Source organism: Saccopteryx bilineata, chromosome 3 (assembly GCF_036850765.1).
Source record: "Saccopteryx bilineata isolate mSacBil1 chromosome 3, mSacBil1_pri_phased_curated, whole genome shotgun sequence".
Taxonomy (NCBI): domain Eukaryota; kingdom Metazoa; phylum Chordata; class Mammalia; order Chiroptera; family Emballonuridae; genus Saccopteryx; species Saccopteryx bilineata.
This window is the reverse complement of record NC_089492.1, coordinates 245,346,044-245,367,183: the sequence shown is the minus strand read 5'-3', so window position 1 is coordinate 245,367,183 and position 21,140 is coordinate 245,346,044. Positions and strand designations below refer to the sequence as shown.

Here is a 21,140-nt window from a genome sequence, read left to right as displayed (position 1 = left end):
TGCATTAAACCACCAAGTTTGTGATGATTTTTTTACAACAGCAACAGGAAACTAAGATACATACCCTGAAAACAAAAATTCGGGGTATATAGTGGTCAGGGCAGACTCGGTTTTGTTATAATCTTAGTGGCTTAACCTAAAGGTCGGCTGGTCAGCCTCTCTCTCTCAGGCACAGGTATGTGCATGCACTACATGTCTGACATGAGTTGGAGGGGGTACTGCTTCTCATACTCCCCAGGGATCCACTATCTAGCGATGCCACCATCTCAACACATGGCTTGACAGTCAGGGCCAGAATTTGAACCAAATATTTGATGTGAAGCTGTTAGATGCTCAGTGTTAACTATCATACTACATTTTTCAGTTCATGAACCAGAAGTGTATAAAAAAACATGGAGGCAATTAGACTATGAGTTGTTTCAAATTCTACTTGAAGTAAAACAGTGGGTTTACTGATAAATTACCATCACTCATCTTAACCTCCCCATAAACCAGAAGTCCTCCTTTGATAGCAGGTTTAAATAGAAAATCTTTGAGCATTAGAAGTCGGCATTGTATTCGAAGATGCTGATTCAACTTTATCATTTTGCAGATGAAGATTCTGAAGACTTGCCCAAAGTCACATGGACTCAGCACCAGGACCAAGATCAGTTCTCTGAACAACATCTTTCCTGCCTATCTGGGTGAGATAACCGACCCAGAGAAAAACGACTCATGTAAATCTTTGAACCATTTTAATAAGATATACCCAGATAGTATTCCAACTCTTCAGGTAGGAAAGCTGAAGTTCAGAGAGTTAGTGTCCCGAGGGGTGGAGCTTGAACTTGAACCTCTGGAACCCTTGCCCAGGCTCCTGACTGGTACTTCACAGCTTCCTCAGGGGGTATACCGCCCTCTCTCATCTGGTGCTGGTGGCAAGGAAAGGCAGTAACTGGAATCCCCTCCCATCCGGTAGAACCTCAGCTCCACGGCACTCCTGGGCTGGAGCGGAACACAGCAGACATTCCCAACAGCGAGTCTACATTTGAATATTCTCTCCTAAGTCAAGTCTTGTGAAGCTGAAAGTCAGTATTTCTTTAGCACTGGCAAAGGTAGCAGAGATTCACTCCCCATGCGGTACAGATGAGCACCTTCACCGTTGATGTGTTCAAACATTCATTGGAAAGCACTCAAACAGTTGCAGCTATATTTTGCAACAACTTTGCAGATAAAGGTCATTGCCAGGCTCTGTTTTTCTGCTTGGAGACCTATTGCCATTTTTCATAGTGAATACATATTGTGAGGAGATGTCTTTTCGGAGAGAAAGACTCAAGGGTCAGTTAGAAAGTCTGACTATGCCATTTTCCCTGGAGGTGGTATGTGGTCAGAACTGCTTTTGTTTCTCCACGCAGAGACTCAGAGACAAGTACAGCCTTGGGATTCATGGGCTTGTGTGTTGGGATGCCTCTCTGTTTAGCACAGCTAGCTCTGCGCTTTCCGCAGGCTGACACTACTCTTTTAGAGCTTCTGGGAGACAGGAACTCTTGCAGAATGTGTCCTTTGAGCCTTCAGCTTCTGGGTTTGTATCTCAGTGCCATCACCCCCTGGCTGTGTGACCATCAGCAGGTTATTCAACCTCTCTGGGTTTCTCGTTGGGAGAGCCCGCCTGTCTAATGACAGTGCCCACCCTACAGCTGCTGTTGTGAGTTCATACATACAAGAGTGGCCAAAAGTAGGTTATAATAATAATGATACAATAATTAATAAATAATAATACAAGAATAAACTATGTTCCATGTGCTCACAACTGCAAACCTACTTTTGCCCACTTAGAATCAGGCCTGATCTACATTCACAGAGAAAACATTACATAAGTATTATTAGACATACTTAGACAAGAAAACTGAATCTTAAAGACGATAACTGACTTGTTCAAGGCCATATAACAAATGAATGACAGACCCAGACTCAAATTCCAGTCTTCTGATTTACAACATTTTTAAAACATCTGTCCGATATACCGCTCCTCGTGATGCAGTATAGAGGAACCAAAGTAAGAGTTAAGAATGGGGACTCTGGATTTGGAGCTGCCTGTGTTTGAAACCTGTCTGTGCCTTCTCTGTAACAGGCAGAAGAAAAAAAATCAATAATAGTAATATTGAAGAGTAAGAAGTAAAATTTAAAATTTTTTTCTAGTATAATGACCCAAAATTGCTTATTATTATGAAGCATATTATTTGTAACTTCTCTGTTTCTAGTATGTCCTAACAAAATTACTATATAAAGAGCAGTAGAAAAGTCTTCTATTTTAGATTTTTACAGATGAGAAAAAAACCAAATCCAAGAGTCAGTGATCAGGGAGGAATGATTCCTGACCATGGTCCTAAGGTTATTTCCATCCATTTGTGTTTACCATGCTGTTGTAATAAATACTTCTCAGATTTCTACTCTAAAGATCCAAACATACTTTTTTTTTCTGGAGAGGTCAAAATAACAACATGGTGCAAACACTTTCCCAACTTGATGGGGGAAGGGCACTGCCCCAAGTATTCACATTAATTCTCTTAATTAATTTGCTGATCAGGTCCATGTATGAGTTGGCTAGGCCTGCCGTAACAAGGTACCCTGCCTATGGCTTAAACAACAGAAATGCATCTAGCGCCATGGTTCTGGAGGCTGGAAGTCCGAGATCAAGGTGTCAGCAGGGCTGGTCCCTTCCGAGGGCTATGAGGGAGTCTCTTCCAGCCTCGGCGCCTGAGTTGTAGACGGCTGTCTTCATATTCCCAGCGCTCTCCCTGCACCTGCTCACTGTCGCTCTTCTGCGGGGGATCGCCACATCCACATCCCTCCTTTTTATAGGACGCCAGTCAGATTGGGTGAAGCCTGCCCTCATGATATCACTTGAACTTGAATACCTCTATAAAGACCCAGTCTCCAAACAGGCTCACCTTCTGAGGTCCTGGCAGTTGGACCTCAGCTATGGATTTGGTGGGAGGGGACACAGTTCAATCCATAACAGTCCACTTACTGTTACTGTAACTTTTCGGGTATGTTACTGTAAATTTTAGTTACTTTAGAATTACCTGCCTTTTTAGTTCATCGAGCTATTCTGAGCTCTTTATATAAAACTCAGTGGCCAGCTAAGAGGTCCCTTTATAAATGAGATAACTGGGAAACAAAAAGATTAAGTAACTTGCTCTCAGCTGAACAGCTAGTTGGTGGCAGAGCCAGAAATGGAAACCAGTCACGCTGCATCAGTCCATGCTTTTGAGCCTCAGTCTGTGCTGCCCGGTCAACAAAACCTAGTCCTTTCTCTCTGGGATCTCACAGCCTAGACCTTGGTTTGTTCAAAACGCTGTGGTCTCGTAAGGCGAAGAAAGATCAATTGTGACCAGAGGGCCAGGGAAGACTTCTCCAGGAGGTGATCCCTTAGCTGGGTCTTAAAGTGAAACTGAGCACTCTGGGGACAAGCATGTGCATGCAGAAATAACAGGCTGGACCACAGGAGATGCGGGGCCAGAGGACTGGGCTGGTAACAAAGCACCTTGGCCTCGGCAGCCAGGCTCAAGAGCTTGGGCTCTGCCCCATCAGCAGTGGGAACAACGGAAGGGATTCAGCAGGGGGGTGACATGATGAGATTCACCCGTTAGAACCATCTCTCCAGTAGAGAAAGGTGGGTAATGTAGTTTGGAGGAGAGAAAGCTTGTCTCTATGGGAGGCTAACAGTGGGTCAGTGCTGCTGAGTAAGACTTGCTGGCTGGACATCAGCCACAGGTGTCCAGGTCACTTAATGTTCCACCATCAAGGACTAAACAACACAGTCCAAGAGGACCCTGCAGTTTCTCAGCAAAGACGAGGTGAGGTGGCCACTATTACACAACCATGAACCATTAAGTGATCTTCCCCTTTTCCCTTCTCAGAAATTCTCTCGGCACTCCCAAGAAGCCTCATCCCTGACAATCTGATCTGAATCCCCGGGGCACCCGGCTCTCTCCGGAGCGAACTTGTCGACAATGGGACCCTCTTTACACTACCACCCTCCTCAGTTGGATGGTCCACTTTTTTTTCTCTCTCTCTTTTTTTTTTTGTATTTTTCTGAAGCTGGAAACGGGGAGGCAGTCAGACAGACTCCCACATGCGCCCGACTGGGATCCACCTGGCATGCCCACCAGGGGGCAATGTTCTGCCCCTCTGGGGCATTGCTCTGTTGCGACCAGAGCTACTCTAGCGCCTGGGGCAGAGGCCAAGGAGCCATCCCCAGCGCCCGGGCCATCTTTGCTCCAATGGAGCCTTGGCTGCGGGAGGGGAAGAGAGAGACAGAGAGGAAGAAGAGGGGGAGGGGTGGAGAAGCAGATGGGCGCTTCTCCTGTGTGCCCTGGCCGGGAATTGAACCCGGGACTTCCACACGCCAGGCCGATGCTCTACCACTGAGCCAACCGGCCAGGGCTTTTTTTCTCTTTTAACATATTACCCTGTCTTGTGGCATAGTCATTAAAAATCAGATTATTCAGGACAAAACCTCTCACATTGTCCTTGAGGGGTTGCTACGTGGTTTCACAGGCACTGAGGACTTGCGTTCTAGACTCAGTAGTTCTGGCAAAAAACAAGTCATGTATGACCTTGAAAAGTTTCTGCAGACCCAGAATGTCAGCACGCGACAAGAACTCGGGGGGGGGGGTTAGTTCACCTCCCCACGTTAGTGGTCACGTCCTGCCGAGGTTGCCTGGCTTCGGGAGACAAAGTGCATGTGGCAGGAAGGGTCTGAATATCTGGCCCCAATTTTCTTTTTGGGATTTGATTCTGGCTGCTTTTTTTTTTCTTTTTAATGAATTTAAAAGGTTTTTTTGTTTCAACAACCTGTCACTGCTGGAGTGTCCGGTGCATATTGCACCCCATCTTACTGCTCATCTCTGCTCCTTTGTCCACACTGTTGCCCCGCTCCCTGATGAAACGCTACCTCCTCCTCCTCCTCCTCTGATGTTCAGCTCAGATGCCACTTCCCCCCATACACCCAGGATGGGCCCACCCTGGCTCAGCGCCCGTTCTCAGGCCTGTCACTGAAGCTTGTGCCTTTCTGCACCATTCTACTTCTCATCTGATGCTACAACGGCCTGTGTTCTTCTTTTTTCTTTCTTTTAGTTGGAGGAGGGGAAGCAGAGACAGACTCCTGCATGCGCCCCGACTGGTATCTACCCGGCAAGTCCACTAGGAGGTGATACTCTGCCCATCTGGGGCCCTTGCTCATTGTAACTGGAGCTATTTTTTTAGTGCTTGAGGCAGAGGCCATAGAGCCATCCTCGGCACCCAGGCCAACTTGCTCTAATTGAGCCATGGCTGCAGGAGGGGAAGAGAAGAGAGAGAGAGAGAGAAGCGAGAGGGGGAGGGGTGGAGAAGCAGGTGGATGCTTCTCCTGTGCCCTGACAGGGAATCAAACCCAGGACATCCACATGCTAGGCTGACGCTCTACCACTAAGCCAACCAGCTCAGTTTTTCCATCTCTAAAATGGGACATGTTAGACTGGTTGGTCTCAGAGAAATCTCCCAACTCCTACATTTTATTATTCAATGACCTTCTCAAATCACTTGACTAATAAAAGGCAGAATAAACATAAATATAGGTCTTTCAATTACAACTCCAATTTTCACTCATCAAATTTCAAGTACCATTTTGTAAGCATTTCAACGAAAATATTCACAGCTTAGAAATGCTATGTTTTCTTTTGCCAAGACTGAGTGACTAAGCATAAACTTCTCTAGTTGAGGAAATGCAGTAGGAACTTCACTCTCAGATTTAGAAAAAGAGAAACTCATCAACTTGTCTCTGTTTGGGTGTCTAAACTATACACTTGTTCAGGTATCTACTGATGCAAAAACAAACCACTCCAAAATGGAGTGGCCTAAAACAATAGCCATTTTCCTGTGTCACATGATTCTGTAGGATAAGAATTCAGGCAAGGCTCAGTTGAGCGATTCTTCTGCCCCACAGGGTGTTGATGAAATTCACTCAGTGGCCTCTCACTGGTGGGTGGGCTAGCCTGGAGGTCCTGCTGCTAGCCTTGCAGGAATGCTAGAAGGCCAGGCTCAGCTGGGACTGTCAGAGCATCTCCCTGAAGAATCTCCAGCATCAGAGCCTTAGGGTGTAGACCTCTTACAGGGAGGCTGAGAACTAAAGAATGAGTGTTCTCATAAATGAGGTGGAAGCTGCATGGCTTTTTATCATGCAGAATCTAAAGTCACATAATGTCATCTGTCATACTCTATTGGCCAAAGCAGTCACGATTCTGCCCAGGTTCGAGGGAAAGAAACACAGACTCGGCCTCTTGATGGAAGAAATGTCAGAGAATGTGCCGGCAGGTTTCAGAACCACCACAGTAATATATACTAAACACTACACGCACCAAACGGCACATGAGATGACAAAGATCTATTATCTTAATCATCCCTCCTGCCTGGGCCTCTCAAACTATAAACCCAAATATCCAATTGCCTACTTGGCCCCTTACATTGCAACTCACCGTGTCTAAAACTGACTCCTGATCTTTTTACAACTCTTCCCACCTCATTAAATGTCAACTGCATTCTTCTAGGTGCCCCGGCTTTGTACCTGGTAGTCATTTTCTTTCACTTTCTTTTTGTCCCATCCATCAGTAAACCCTCTTGACTCCACCTGACCAGAACCTGACCATTTCTAGCCCCCTTTACTGCCAAGACTCTGGGCTGAGCCACTGTGCCCCCTTGGTAGGATTTCAGCAATAGCTTCTCACTTGGTCAGCCAGTTTCTAATCTTGTTCTCTCTCATCGTGTTTTCAAAACAGTAGCCAGATGATCATTTTAAAATGTAAACTGGATCACTCTATCTCGCTGCTCACAACACACAGGTGCTCCCCATCTCACTGCAGGAGAAGTTTGGAGTTCCTAAAATGGTCTCCTGGGCCCTGCATGACCTGACCACTCCCTCTGGTCACTGAATCCTTGGCTTCCCCTGTGTCAGCCGTTCTGGCCCTTTTGTTGCTCCTTGAACACACCAGAAAAGCTTCCGCCTCCGAGCCTTTTACAGCTGCGGTAATCTTTCTTTGTAGAAAGTGCTTCCCTAAGATGTCCACAGTATCAACTCCTTCACCTCCTTCAAGCGTCGGCTCTAAAGTCACCTGCCATCAATGCCGTTCTTGGAATGAGCCCATTTAAAAGAGCAGCCTCTCCCATGGCCTCACCATCCTTACACACTCCCTGCTTTGTGCTCGTACGTTGCACTTCCTGCCGTTTGACCATACACATGTACATGTTGGTCTTCTCTAGTCTTACGAAGGCAGCGTTTTAACTGGTTCACTGCTGCGTCTGCGGCGCCTGAAGCAGGGCCTGAAAGCAGAAGACAGGTGCTCAGGCCATATACATCTGCCTACTGCACGGGTATTTGTGGACTTTTAAAAAATAAGACAAAACCTTCCTTTTAAACTGAGGAACAACCCATATTTCTCTTTTGATCCCTTTTCCCCTTTCTCTGAGCAAGAAAAGTTGCATAACCATATTAGCTTATCCCATAAAAATGTTACTAGCTAACATACCCTTTTGTACATTTCTCTGTAAATTGCCTAACATTCTACCTTGTAGACATTTTTCCGTTGTAATCCTTGCTAGCCATGCCTGGCTTAGAACTGACACTCAGGATTTGTTACTGACATGTTCCAGCCCCGCCACTGACCAGCTGTGTGGTATTGGGCAAGTGATAACATTCTGACTGCCAGTTACCTCCTCTGTAAAAAAAAGGGGGCGGGCAAATGGCATTGACCTTGCTGTGTAGCCATGCAGATAAATTGAAACAGTAGAAGCCAGTGTGTATCCCGGAACATCAGAGAGGACTAAATACAAGTCCGTTTCTTTTCCCTACTACCACAGGAAATCTGTTCACCCTCTCTTTTCTCCATCAGGGAGGAGCTTTACTGAGATTGCTAGGCAGCAAAGTGTGTGTGTGGGGGGGGGGGAGAGAGAACTTGGAGGAGGGGAGACAGAAGCAGTACCAGCTTGCTCTTGCCCACTCTTTCCCCAAACTCAGCTGGTTGGATTGGAGTGATCTGCGCAGAGAGACAGATGCCCCATACCCTGGGGCCAAGGGGAGCTTCTCCTGAGAGGCAACACTGAAATGGGTCCTTGGACTCAATTTAAAGCCAAGCCTCTGGGAGGGAAGGTGCATGAAGCAAAACACCTCCTCCCCAGAAAGAAATGGTTTTATTGAAGAGAGGAAGAAAAGAGGTAAAGAACTAGAGAAGGAAAAAGAAAGATGTGGTCAGTGAGGCGAAAGAGTCCTCCAGCGAGGCCAGCAGGATGCTGCCACCGGAGAAGGGACTTTTCACCTGGCTCTGTGCTGGTCACTACCCAGGAGTCTCTGTTTCTATAAGCACCTTCAATAATCTCACAAACTAGTTATTCTAGTAGTACACTATGTCTTCACCTAATGTTTGCGACTTAAACAAAGCAACAGTGTAGCTGTAAACAAACAGTTTACCACCGGTTAATTGATATAAACAAGACTGAGGTCCCTATGGCATCTCATCAATGTTACAATGAAAAGACCTGGAGTGAAACCTGTTGGTAATCCTCCTTTGAAAGCAAGGCACCCTGGGGCTCAGGAGGATAAGGCTGGCTTGCCTCAGGCCACACAGCTAATAAGCAGCAGAGCCCACGGAGAAGCCACAAGCATCACCGCCCAGCCCTGCCTTATGTGCTCTGCCCGGCATGCCCACTGACCACCAGGAGCAGACACAGTCCACAAGGGCAATCAGACGAAAGCCAACAGCACTTAGACCAGGCTGCAGGACTAGGTCAGAAACCTAGCTGGCAGGATGAGAGCTAGAGTCCCTCATGCCACCTTTCTGAGAGCCTCTTGTCCCCTTACCCCCCGGGGTGGCACAGGACACAGTACAACCCTGCTCAGTCTCTCCTCCCCGGGAGGGAGCGAGGCCAGTGTGAGCTGTGCAGCACTGACACAGGACGTGTTCACTTCTCTCCAGGAGGTGGGGGTGCACAGCGGCCCTTCCCCACACCCCTCTATTGGCAGGAACTAGAACAGGTGAGACAGACACAGAGAGAGCGGCAACCAAACCCACACCCCTTACCTGATCCATGGCTTTCCTCGGAGTCACGGTCTGGGAGGAAAACCCAGCTTCCCAGAGCTGGATCCTGGGGCCAAGGGAACCCTTTTCTGTGCCTGCGCCAGCCAAAGAGCAATCACTTCCCGAGGAACCGAGCACACCTGAGCCCAGGCTTAGCATCTGCCCCACCTGGGCGGCAGCTCCTCCCCCTCCCGGGGCTGGAGCATTCCTGCTGCCAACAGGACACGCAGGAGCCTCCATTGCCAAGCACCTGCAGGGGCAAAGGCTTTGGACTCCCTCTGTCCAAAGTCTGGTTGAGTGTGGCAAGTGGCTCTCCCCACTGTTCTAATTAACAGTCGCTCTCCAGGGGAGTTCACATAGTGCTGAGCGGGGGAGTCAGTGAGGAATGGGGATGGCAGGGCTTTTGTTAGTATGTAACACTCAGCTGGACAATGTAATCTCCATCAGTAACAGCTTTGGCCTATCCCTGCCCATGAGGATCGCTACAAAGGGGACAGAGCCTGCCTAAGCTCTGGGGGCGATTAGGAGGCGTCCGGAAAGGGAGCTGCTATATCAGCATCTTTTTTTGGCCAGGCACTAAGCATTGGGATACATTATTATACTTAAATCCTACCATAGCCCTCAGAAGAGCTATTATTTCCCATTTAAAAGATGAGGATTGTCCAGAAGTACAGAGATTGCCAGTTCAATCCCTGGTCAGGGCATGTACAGGAAGAGCTCGATGTTCTTGTCACTCTGCAGAAAGAAAGAAAGAAAGAAAGAAAGAAAGAAAGAAAGAAAGAAAGAAAGAAAGAAAGAAAGAAAGAAAGAAAGAAAGAAAGAAAGAAAGAAAGAAAGAAAGAAAGAAAGAAAGAAAGAAAGAAAGAGAAAGAGAGAGAGAGAGAGAAAGAAAGAGAGAAAGAGAGAAAGAGGAAGGAAGGAAAAGCAGGGAGGGAGGGAGGAAGGAAGGAAGGAAGGAAGGAAGGAAGGAAGGAAGGAAGGAAGGAAGGAAGGAAGGAAGGAAGGAAGGAAGGAAGGGAGGGAGGGAGGGAGGGGCTCAGAGGAACTCTATAACCCACCCATGGTCACATAGATAAAAAGTAGAAGCAACAGGATTTGAAATCAGGTCTGGTTTACTCTGAAGCGATTTTGTCCATACACACACACAGGCACAGCATGTAGTCTGTCTGTGTGACTTTTCTTGCTCTGTTAGGCCAAGCTCATCAAGTGAAATGCTTCTCCTGCCCTGTGCAGGGAAGAGGAGGTGGAGGGCGAGTGAGTAAAGCCCACACTGTATGTGTGCCCATTCCCTCTAACAGGTGGTTCCCATACCTGGTGCATCATCACAGCTGCCAGGGGAATCTAGTTAAAAATGCAAGCTTCACCATGAATCAGTTTTTCTGGTCTAGGGTCTGGGACAGGGGTCCCCAAACTTTTTACACAGGGAGCCAGTTCACTGACCCTCAGACTGTTGGAGGGCCACCACATACAGTGCTCCTCTCACTGACCACCAATGAAAGAGGTGCCCCTTCCGGAAGTGCAGTGGGGGGGGGCAGATAAATGGCCTCAGGGGGCCACATGCGGGCTGCAGTTTGGGGATGCCTGGTCTGGGATCTAGATTTTAAATAAGCTTTTTAGGCCAGTGTGTTTTAATAATTAATGACTTGCAATAAGATACAGCTTTTACATCGTGACTTACTACTACTACTACACACACACACATACACACACTACAATAACAATTTCTCATAGCAAAAATCACTCTGGTTTATGTGCGATCACACTGATGTTTTCTCTCTTCTTCTGAGCTATTAGGTGCCATTTAATTTTTAAAAATCAGTGGCTAGCACACACCCCTACACTGATTTTATGACTCACAATTTGATCCACGCTGCCTTGCGGGCTCTGTTCACAATCAGATTGGAGTCCACTCCTCCAAGTCAAAGGAGGGGACAGGTCAAAGGCGCCCTGCAAGTTTCCCTCACACCCTGGTCTTCACTCTAGTCAAAGGCAAGGGTGTGTTGTATACATTTGTAAACAGTATGATGATGATGCGGAAGCCTCAGACAGAAGCTCTCTGGAGAACAGAGTCCTCTGCCCAGCCCCGCTGATAACTGGGCTGTCAAATTCCCCTTGCTCTTAATGCAAGGGCTCCTCCTGGTGGCTTCAAACCAACCTACAAGAGCAGAGGGCATTGGATTATGTCAGAAGGGTTCTCACCTGCCAGAACCAGGCAGGACTGGAGATTAGAGCTTTCCGGGTCGGTTAAAGACAAAGTACAATGATAGGCCACAGAATGCAGTGGGCACTCATTATTGCTTAGGTCTTAGGGGTGTCTTGCCAGTAGGCTTAAGAACCATAACTTTTGGAACCCTACTGGTTCCTCTGTTACAACCCTGTGATCCTCTAGCTTCTAACATTAGTTTCCCCACTTGCTGTTGGCCTTGCGATGTCAACAGTCACTCCTGAGATGTGTGTTCCTCATCTGTAAGACTAGATAAGACGGCTGGCCATGTTGGCTTAGGGATTAACGTGCCATATGAAAATCTCTCAAGTGTTTAGCACTGAACAGGCACCAAAAATTCAGTGCCTCGCTTTTTCCCTCTCCCCCTGCATTAATGGAGGCATGCTACACTTGAATTCACAAATGAAGTCGCAGTGTTTTATTTCCCCATAATGGTCCCAATGTGCTTGTCAGCCCCTACCCCCCGAGGAGCAGGCCCTTGCTTCTAGCTCGAGATAAGAACTCACGCATGCTTCTATGGGAGGGGGAGGCAGAGGAGGCAGGTACAAAGTCTGGTCATTATGGGGAGGGTTTGGGTGTGAGATTTGGGGTTTGACCTGAGTTTAGGGAGATCTTGTTATACCGAGGAATACATCATTCGATTGGATAAGAAGTACGAGATCCTGTCCATCCATAAGGGGCTTTGGTAGCTTGCTGCTAGTTTAGGCCAGGATGACTCTGTGATCTGCACTTAATCAGGGACACAGACATGCCTGACCACATGTCCACTGCCTGCCGGGAACAGGGCCCCACACCTTGCAAATGCTAATGCTACCTTAGGTAGTCCTTATTTTGATCCTCATTTTCCAGTTGAGGAAACTGAGGCACATACAACTTAAGTCACAGCACAGCTAGCTGGTGGGAGAGCAGACACTCCAATGCAGGCAGTGTGGCCCCTGAGCTCACACTCACAACCACTCTGGTTGCTCTCATTTGAATCTTAGACAAGTGCAGAATAATACACTCACAGAATCTGAGAGCATAAAGGATGCTTCGAAGGATTTATTTTTCCATACTCAGTTTTGAAAGAGGTCAGTGACAATGCTTAGCAGATACCTGGGCTGATGTTAGGCTCGAAATCTTCTAGGCATTTCTGTCTTGCAATCCCCTAGCTTCAGTTTATTCTCCTGGTGTTGGGGACGATGTGGCATACTCTTCAGGAAGGTGCCACTCACTCTTTGGCATTCTGAGCAGTAGAAATCAGTATTTTCAGGATATTCTCAAAGCTTCCAGACCTTACTTTCAGTGTCAGATACTGCTTGTTGCTTTTCAGGGTTTTCACTCATGGCTCAGTCTTTCATTTCTCTGCAAATGTTGCTTACACAGAACCCTTAAGTAAGGTTTGTAGTAGAATACTCTGATGTAAGGAAGGATTTTAAAAATATCTGAGCCTGACCAGGTGGTGGCATAGTGAATATAGCACTGGCCTGGGACACAGAAGACCCAGTTTTGATACCCTGAGGTCACTGATTTGAGCACGAAATCACCAGCTTGAGCGTGGTATCACTGGCTCGAATGTGAGATCATAAACATGACCCCATGGTTGCCGGCTTGAGCCCAAAGGTCACTGGCTTGAGCAAGGGGTCACTCACTGTGCTGGAGCCCCCCAGTCAAGGCACATATGAGAAAGCAATCAATGAACAACTAAGGTGCCACAACAAAGAATTGATGCTTCTCATCTCTCTCCCTTCCTGTCTGTCTGTCCCTATTAGTCCCTTTCTCTGTCTCTCTCACCCAAAAAAAAAAAAAAAAAAAAATCTGAAAACAGGAAATCATATTCATTCACCTTCTTCTTGGGGTGAAACTTGAAGCACTCTATATTATACGATGACAAAGCAGGAACGTTAGATTGATTGTCAGAATTAGGATGGTGCTGCTGGAGGAACCTATTATTAATATTAAAATTATTATTGGTTACATTAATCATTTCTGAGGGTTTTCAGTATAACATATAATTTATTTATGTATAATTTATATCCTGGCTTCTTTAAAAGAGAGAGAAGGCAAGAAGGAGGGAGCTTACATTTACTGAGAGCCTACTGTGTGATGAGCTAGCTACACAGTTGGCATTTATTTTCTTCTGTTTCTCATGACAATATGGTAAGATGAGCGATGTTATCCCTATTGACAAGTGAAAAAAAGTGAGGCTCAGAAAGAGCAAGGCAAATGCCCCGGCTTTGCAGAGTACAGGTCTGCCTCTGGGTTGGGACTCTGCCCTTCCCCAATCTATTGTTTCTTTCTCCATTCCATGCTGCCGCCAGGAGGACTTGAGGGAGTGGACAATATAAGGCCAAGTAAAATACGATGGATAACAGGGAAGGCAATAGCCATATAGAGCAGTGGTCCCCAACCTTTTTTTTTTTTTTTTTTTGACAGAGAGAGAGAGAGAGAGAGTCAGAGACAGACAGAAACGGAGAGATAAGAAGCATCAATCATTAGTTTTTCATTGCACGTTGGAACACCTTAGTTGTTCATTGATTGCTTTCTCATATGTGCCTTGACCGTGGGCCTCCAGCAGACCGAGTAACCCCTTGCTCGAGCCAGTGACCTTGGGCTCAAGCTGGTGAGCTTTTGCTCAAACCAGATGAGCCCACGCTCAAGCTGTCGAGCTTGGGGTCTCTAACCTGGGTCTTCCGCATCCCAGTCTGATGCTCTATCCACTGTGCTACCGCCTGGTCAGGCAGCTCTCCAACCATTTTTGGGCCACAGACTGGTTTAATGTCAGAAAATATTTTCATGGACCAGCCTTTAGGGTGGGACGGATAAATGTATCACGTGACCGAGACAAGCGTCAAGAGTGAGTCTTAGATGGATGTAACAGAGGGAATCTGGTCATTTTTATTTAAAACAAAACATTGTTCAGACTTAAATAGAAATAAAATGGAAATAATGTAAGTTATTTATTCTTTCTCTGCGGACTGGTACCAAATGGTCCACGGACAGGTACCGGTCCGCGGCCTGGGGTTTGGGGACCACTGACATAGAGGACAGGGTGGTAGGATGGTAGGAAGGGATGGATAAACAGTGCAGAAATGTGAGATGATTACTACAAGCTATAAAATTATTTAAAGATAAATTACATATGGATAAAATTATTTAAGGATAAAATTATATGGGTTCAGGAAAGGGTCTGCCTCCTTTTTACCAGTTTGTGAAAACTATAATCCAGCTTGTTTATCTTTTGCCTTGAAGGAAGCTCGCATCTCAATTTGGTGCTAATCTATGTAATCATCTTAATGGTATAGCTAGCATAATTTAGCAAGAGCTTTCTGGAAGGATGCTGAGCAAACATGACCAAGGCAGTTGCTTTTCTTTTAACAGCCTGTTATCAAGAGCCTGAGGACCTACTTTGTGCCAGGTGCTCTGCCTGGATGGAGCAACCCTTTAGGTTCTTGTAAGAAAACCATCTTTCTCCACTGATGCGTTATATTACAGAGGAAGCACTCAGATGAATTATTAAGATGTTTTCTGATCTGCTTATTTTGTTGAGATCAAAGGAAGACCCCTCCCCTGTGGGAAGGAGGTTGATTTTTCTGGAAGTAGGAAATCATTCCCAACATCAGCCACTCCCATGTCCCATCCTCCAGAAAAGTGGGCCTTCAGCTGGAAAAGCCAAGCAGGTACCACACCCCTCTCTGGGTCTCGTTTCCTTGGGCCTGGATGTTAAGGCATAGTAATACCACGTGACTGCAATGCTTGGAGGCTCAGAGTACAGGATACGTGAGTGGTAGGTCTCACCACAAAATCTACAGGTTAAATGGCATTTGATTATGAATCAAATTTGGGTAACTGATTTTATATATATTTTAAAGCTCTATCAAAGTATAAAAGTTAGAATTGTTTTTCTTGTAAAGAGTTAGAGAGAGGTAGCATCTCCCCTCCGTTCATGTAAACATCCCATCCTCTCACTAACTGTTCTGCTAAATGCCATGCTTACTTCTAACTGGCCTCCTTAAAAGCCATACTTATGTCGTGTGGACTTGAGACCTGTATGTTGTTATTATTCCTAGGTGGTTGGGGTCAGGTGACCTCTGACCTATCCCTGTAGGACAGGAGTGTGACAGGCAGGTGGTTCTATGGAAGACTCAGGCTAAAAATGCATAAATTTCCATTAAAAATAAAGCATGTTAGCAACCCTCTGTTTAATTCCACAAGCATCATCCCCCCAGTCTTTGGTAAAGTGTAGTATAGTTAGATGTTCAAAGTGAGCTCTGGCATAGTGGAACCAGTGTCCTCTAGTATCAGCATGGCTGCCATGTTGGTTAATGAGAGACTCCACAGAGCTGATGAGCCTGGAGGAAAGGGGATAGAACACTCAGGCTTCCGAGCTATAGCTATGTCTCCTCACATGTTGGGGGGTATGGAGATTATTTTATTAAGCCCAGAGAAAATGCTTGAATTTCCCAAATCCCACTTCCTTTTTCTTTTCATGGGTATATAAGAAGACTGTATTTCCCAGCCTCCCTGTGATTAAATTTGGGTATATGACTAGATTTTGGCCAATGGTATGCGGGAAGAAGTAACAAATCTTACTTCTAGTCCTGCTTTGTCCCTCCTTGCAGCCATCTTGGAAGCCACATGCTTAAGATAACAGAGTTATAAAACAGAAGGAGCCTGATCCTGGAGTCCCCACTTCTAAGAGAGCCAGTAAAGAAATCTGTCCAGCAGTCATCAGATTGTAATATAAATCTTTGTTGTATGAAGCTATTCTAGTAGGTAGGTTATTTGTTACTGCAGCATAATCTATCTTATTCTGACTAATACAGCTTCCTTATAATTCATTAGGGAGCTATAGTAAAACTTTGGCACACACACTGTGTGTGTGTGTGTGTGTGTATGAGGAAGATGTCGTTACCCCCATTTTATAGATAAAAAAACTAAGGTGCAAACAGATTACAAGTTTTTTTCTCTTAGGCCGAACAGCCCGTAAGAGATAGAACTGTGTTCAAAATCTGATCTGTTTAATTGGGGTAAACTCAAGTCTGCTAACCACACTGACAGGTGGTAGCCACACTGACTCTCACAGGGGTGGCATCATTGTGATGTTAGGGGAGGGATGGTGTCAGTTAGTTAGAGAAATATTGGTAGCATCTGGGGGATGGATTTCAACACCTCGGGAAAGAACCAGCTGTGCCTAGAAAAATATCAGGGTGTCCGGCAGACAGATGAGAATTTAAGACCCCACAGAGAAGGAAGAGTGAAAATCAAGAGTAGAGGCAGATGTTTAGTCAGGGGAGTGAGTTACACACAGTGAGGGCAAGGGAACAGGTGAGGCACATGGTCTACTGATGACATAAAATTCACCCCGGAGAAGGATGCTCCCCACCATCCTTCCACTTGGTGAAGAGGCACTCAGGGTCGGAGCAGCCTGGGCCTTTTGGTTGGAGGCCTGCAGACGTGCTCTGTGTAGAGCTGGGACAGGCAGGAGATGGATTAGAGGGAATCCTTGCCCTTCAGGCACTCGCCTGTGGACAGGTAAATGTAAAGCCACACAATTCTTTATTAGAAATATGGAGAAGGTGCTGTGGAGACACTATGTATTTGGTTTTTCATCAATCTAGCTCAACAATTTCTTGGCTGTTCTTTTGCCCAAGTGACTGTGTCTATGACTTTCACCTTCTTGATCTGTAAAATGGGGCTAACAATCTCAACCCTACAAAGGGTTCTGTGTAGGAAATGACAGAAGGTATTGGAAGAATCATGCCTAGTAATTGACATGCAATGTGCATGCAGTGAGGGTAGATCTCTCCCATCTTTTTTTATCCTGGAGGGGGAGGGGTCTGTCTCTGCCCAGAAGGTGAAGAGAGGGCTCACAGTGGGAGCAAGGCTTGATCTTAGTTCTAAAATCATCAAAGATGGTGCAACTCAGGGGAGAAGACAGCTTGTGCAAAGATCTGCCTTCCAGAGTAAAGTCTCCAACGTAGACCTTTTAGTGGGAGAAGCGTTTTAAAAAGCTTGGGTCTCTGCTTCCTGGAGTGACTGTGGCTACCCCGAAAGCAGCCCCACTGAATGCACATCCTCCCCTGCTCTCGTGTCTCTTGCCCAGCCCTCCAGCTAGGTCATCAGATCATCCAAGCGGCCAGCAGCTCAGGCTCCACAGCGGAGAGCTGGCGAGACAGCTTGTAGGGAGGTGAAATGTGGCCAGGCCCCTGGTGACAGATCTCAGTCAACTCTGAATGACAGTGTGGATGGGACAAGCTGTTGGGCTTTGTTCAAGTTACAAAATGAGAGCCTTTTGTCATTGAAATAAAGGACTTTCTGAGAAGACCATGGCATGTGTCAAAGAGATCTTGTTCCCCACTGTTTCCAGAGCAGACGGGAGGGTTCCCCTGTCCTCCCAGAGGATGCTGCTTCATTCAGGCCAGGTCAAGGTATTTATTCAAAGGCATTTGTCACTGTGGCATTTAATCACCTATGAAAATATTTGTTGAATTAAATTACTTCATGTGATGCTCATAGCCACATAGTGAAGGAGGCAGGGCACTTAATAAATCCCCATTTTACAGATGAGAGAAGAACAGCTCAAAGAAGGACTTGAAAGGATTTGATCAGAACTAGAATTTGGGGGTAAGGCCTGTAGGGGAGGAGAAGGGAAGTGGGAAGTGTAAAAAAGACTGTTACAAGCAAGGAACTTTGAACCTGGAAGCTCCATGCTTGACCTGGGCGCCCAGCTCACCAAGACCTGGGCTTTCTTGTGGCTTCCACCTACATCCTGTCCATGACCACATCCATGTCTCTAGCCCTTGGCTTATTCAAACAGCGTTTACCTAATCTCTGCTAGGGGTTAGTTTATTAGACCAAGACATACAGTGAAGAACAAAACGCATACTGTCTCCACCATCACAGAACCTGCAGTTAGCGAGTCAGGCATTAAACAGGTGAATCGTTACATGACTACTTATACCCATAAGTGCTATGAAAAAAAAAAAAAAGACAGGGAATAAATTAACAAGGGACCCTGCTTTGTAGAAGGCAGTTAAGGAGTCTAGGTCATACCTGAATTCCAGACCCATTCACTCATTTATTCACCCTACAAATATTTATCGAGCATTATGCATCGTGTTGAATCAGGCACTGTTGTGTATGTTGATTCATAGATCCAACTACCTGCTGTACTGCTTGCTCACATGGGTGTTCCATGGACACCTCACCCTCAAAAAGGCCATAACTGAGCTAATAACCTGACCCTCTGGACCTACGCAAGTGGCTCATCCACTTTTCCAAGCAGAGATCTTAGATATTTCTGACTCCCACCAATCTTTCATGTCTCAGATGCAACTGACAGTGCCTCATTCAATAACATCCAGCAAAACCTCTGTGCCCACGCCTGCGTTAGGCCCCTGATCTCCTCTGGCACAGAAAAACATACAGTCACTACCATCAGGGGCTTACAGTGTAGTTTCACCTTAGGAAATGACTAGACTACTCAGAAATAAGCTCTTCCATTAAGTTGCTTCTCTCTGTCCCCTCTATAATAGGGGCTGGAAGTTGAAGCTAATGGGGCTCCTACATCCAATCTCCCACCTCACACCAAAAGAGCCTTCTTATCCGAGTGATCTTCCCACAGAAAAATCTGACCCTCTAATGCCACAGGGCAAGTCCAGAGCCTTTCTCAGGACACGTAGGATCTTCTGATTTTGTCCTCAGGTCCTGTCACTCGGCCCCCTATCCACCTGCTGCATGGAGTTTCTTCCTTTATGGGCTCACAGTGCCATTTTTTCCTCTGGATACTTGTTTATCCCATTTTCTCTACCTGGAATGCTGTTGCCAGCCCACCTCCTATCCACCTGGGCATTCCTTCTTCACCTCCCACAGCTAGGGCAGTTGACGCCGGCCTGCAGCCTGTCCTGATGACCACAGGCAGGTGACTTACTCAGTCTTCTGTTCTCCCAGTTCCCTCATCATTTATCCCATAACCCGACTGTGACTATATAACTGGTCCTGTTTATATCCAGGTGATAACATCTCTGAGTTTTCTACAAAGTTATCACAGTTCCTGGGATTCCTGAGGATCTTCCCAAAGGGCTCTCCAGGAGCCCACCAAACAGGCCGTCAGCTGGAGTCACCACGTGGCACTCACCATGGCCTTCCTTTCCAGCCCTGGCTCCTCCTCGCGATGTCTAGGGCCCACGAGATGTTGGAGGAGCCTCTCTACTGCCAACATCCAGGGTGCCCATCATGACAACACTGGTGTCCTTCAGTTTACCTTGCATGAGACATGGTATGAAGACCTTTCTTCTGCATACACTCATTTTCTACTCAGTACAACTGTGAGGTAGGCACTAAATCCCCTTTTCCAAAGAGAAAGCTGAGACTCAGACAAGTCACACAGATCAAGGTCACCAGGCTAGAAAGTGTGTGACCTGGGATTACCCCCCGGCCTTCCTCACCCAGAACATGTGTTCTTAAGTGCTATGCATGGACCACAGATAGAGCCTCTGGGCTTTGGTGCAGCCCATCAACCTGCCTTTGTCCCTCTGTCCATGTGCCTGTCTCCTGCATGTAGACAGTGGGGCCTTCGAGGGCAGGAGTTGGTTCTTACTCATCCTTATCTTCTATATTCAACTCAGGCTAGACCTGCAATAAATGTTTCCTCAATAAATGTGCTACCTTTCAGGTGAGCTTCCATTACTGTGTACTGTTTCCCGTTCTCCCGGTAGTGCTAAGCTTCTTCTCAACAGCTAGTCAGCCTCATTTACAGCTAAGCCCAGGAGAGGTCAAGGTGATCTGAGAGATGTGAGGGGCAGAAAGGTGGGCTGCATTTTCCTCTTTACTGCAACAGAAGCTCTAATTTCTGGCCATTCCCAGATCCCTTCCAAGTGTATTCATTTGGCCTCCAGACCATGGAAATAAAACAATGTTCTGGGCAGCATTGAGGACACCATCCAGCCGTGCGCTGGCCTCATGCACCGGGGAGCACTTTAGCAGCCGGGCTAATACTCGCATCTTCTACTTTGGCCACAAATGTGAATCTTCCTTTTATCTGCAAATTGCACTGGGCTCCGGGAATAACTGTAAATTGACCTGGCTCTGGCTTAAGTCACATATCGGACCCAAAGAGTGGAAAGATAATGAATCCTTCACCATTGTGCGGTAGGTCCCGGCCAACAGGCTTGATTATTTTGGATTCTGCAACGGTTCTAACCTCGATGACCTCACTCCATACCCAATGTCTTCACCATCTGTCAGTGACGCACATGCCCAGCCAGGCCTGAGTGTGGCTCAACTTGAACAAGGGGTTTGGGGTTGGGAATTCAGCTAAGAAAAGTGGATAGGGCTCGAAAAAAGATCTATTTTGGCCATAGAAGAGAAAAGAGATTGCTAGGAAGTGCCATGGAAGTGTCTTAGAGAGTGGAAATAAAAGAACTACGTAAGAGCAGTAAACATGTTGTCTGTTTACCCAACCATTCTCAGCTACTGGCCGGCGAGAGCTGATCATCAGGCAGGGGCCAGGTAGGAAAGCCGACCTCGACACATTTGAAAACTGAAGGGATTTAATACAAAGGGATTGGTTAATACCTGGGACGGCAGAGCTAGGGGACCAAAGTGGGGGCTATCAGGAAACCCAGAGAGTAGCAACAGTTGGAAGCCACAAGGCTGGAGGGACAAAGAGAAGGTGATGTTATCAGGACCCAGGAGCTAGAGCCACTCAGAGGAAACTACAACCACGGAGAGACAGGAATGGCCGCTGGCACGTATACTTCTGGAGGCTTCTACAGCAAGGAGGAAGCTCCCCGGCTTCTCCCCTTCTCCCACCCTTCAGTCTCCTTTCTGCACCTCCCTCTCTGGCT

At 46.6% G+C, this 21,140-nt stretch overlaps 1 protein-coding gene across 3 annotated transcripts in view; it reads right to left on the bottom strand.

Moving 5' to 3' along the window:
• The window catches only part of FYB2 (FYN binding protein 2), a 122,294-nt gene extending 112,906 nt beyond the window's left edge, over window positions 1-9,388 (bottom strand). For all 3 annotated transcript variants that reach the window (XM_066269080.1, XM_066269081.1, XM_066269082.1), the window contains exon 1: window positions 9,090-9,388. In XM_066269080.1, coding sequence (XP_066125177.1) covers window positions 9,090-9,326 — 237 coding nt within the window. In that variant the 5' untranslated portion in view covers window positions 9,327-9,388. The remainder of the gene's footprint in view (window positions 1-9,089) is intronic.
• Between the last annotated feature and the right edge of the window lie 11,752 nt (window positions 9,389-21,140).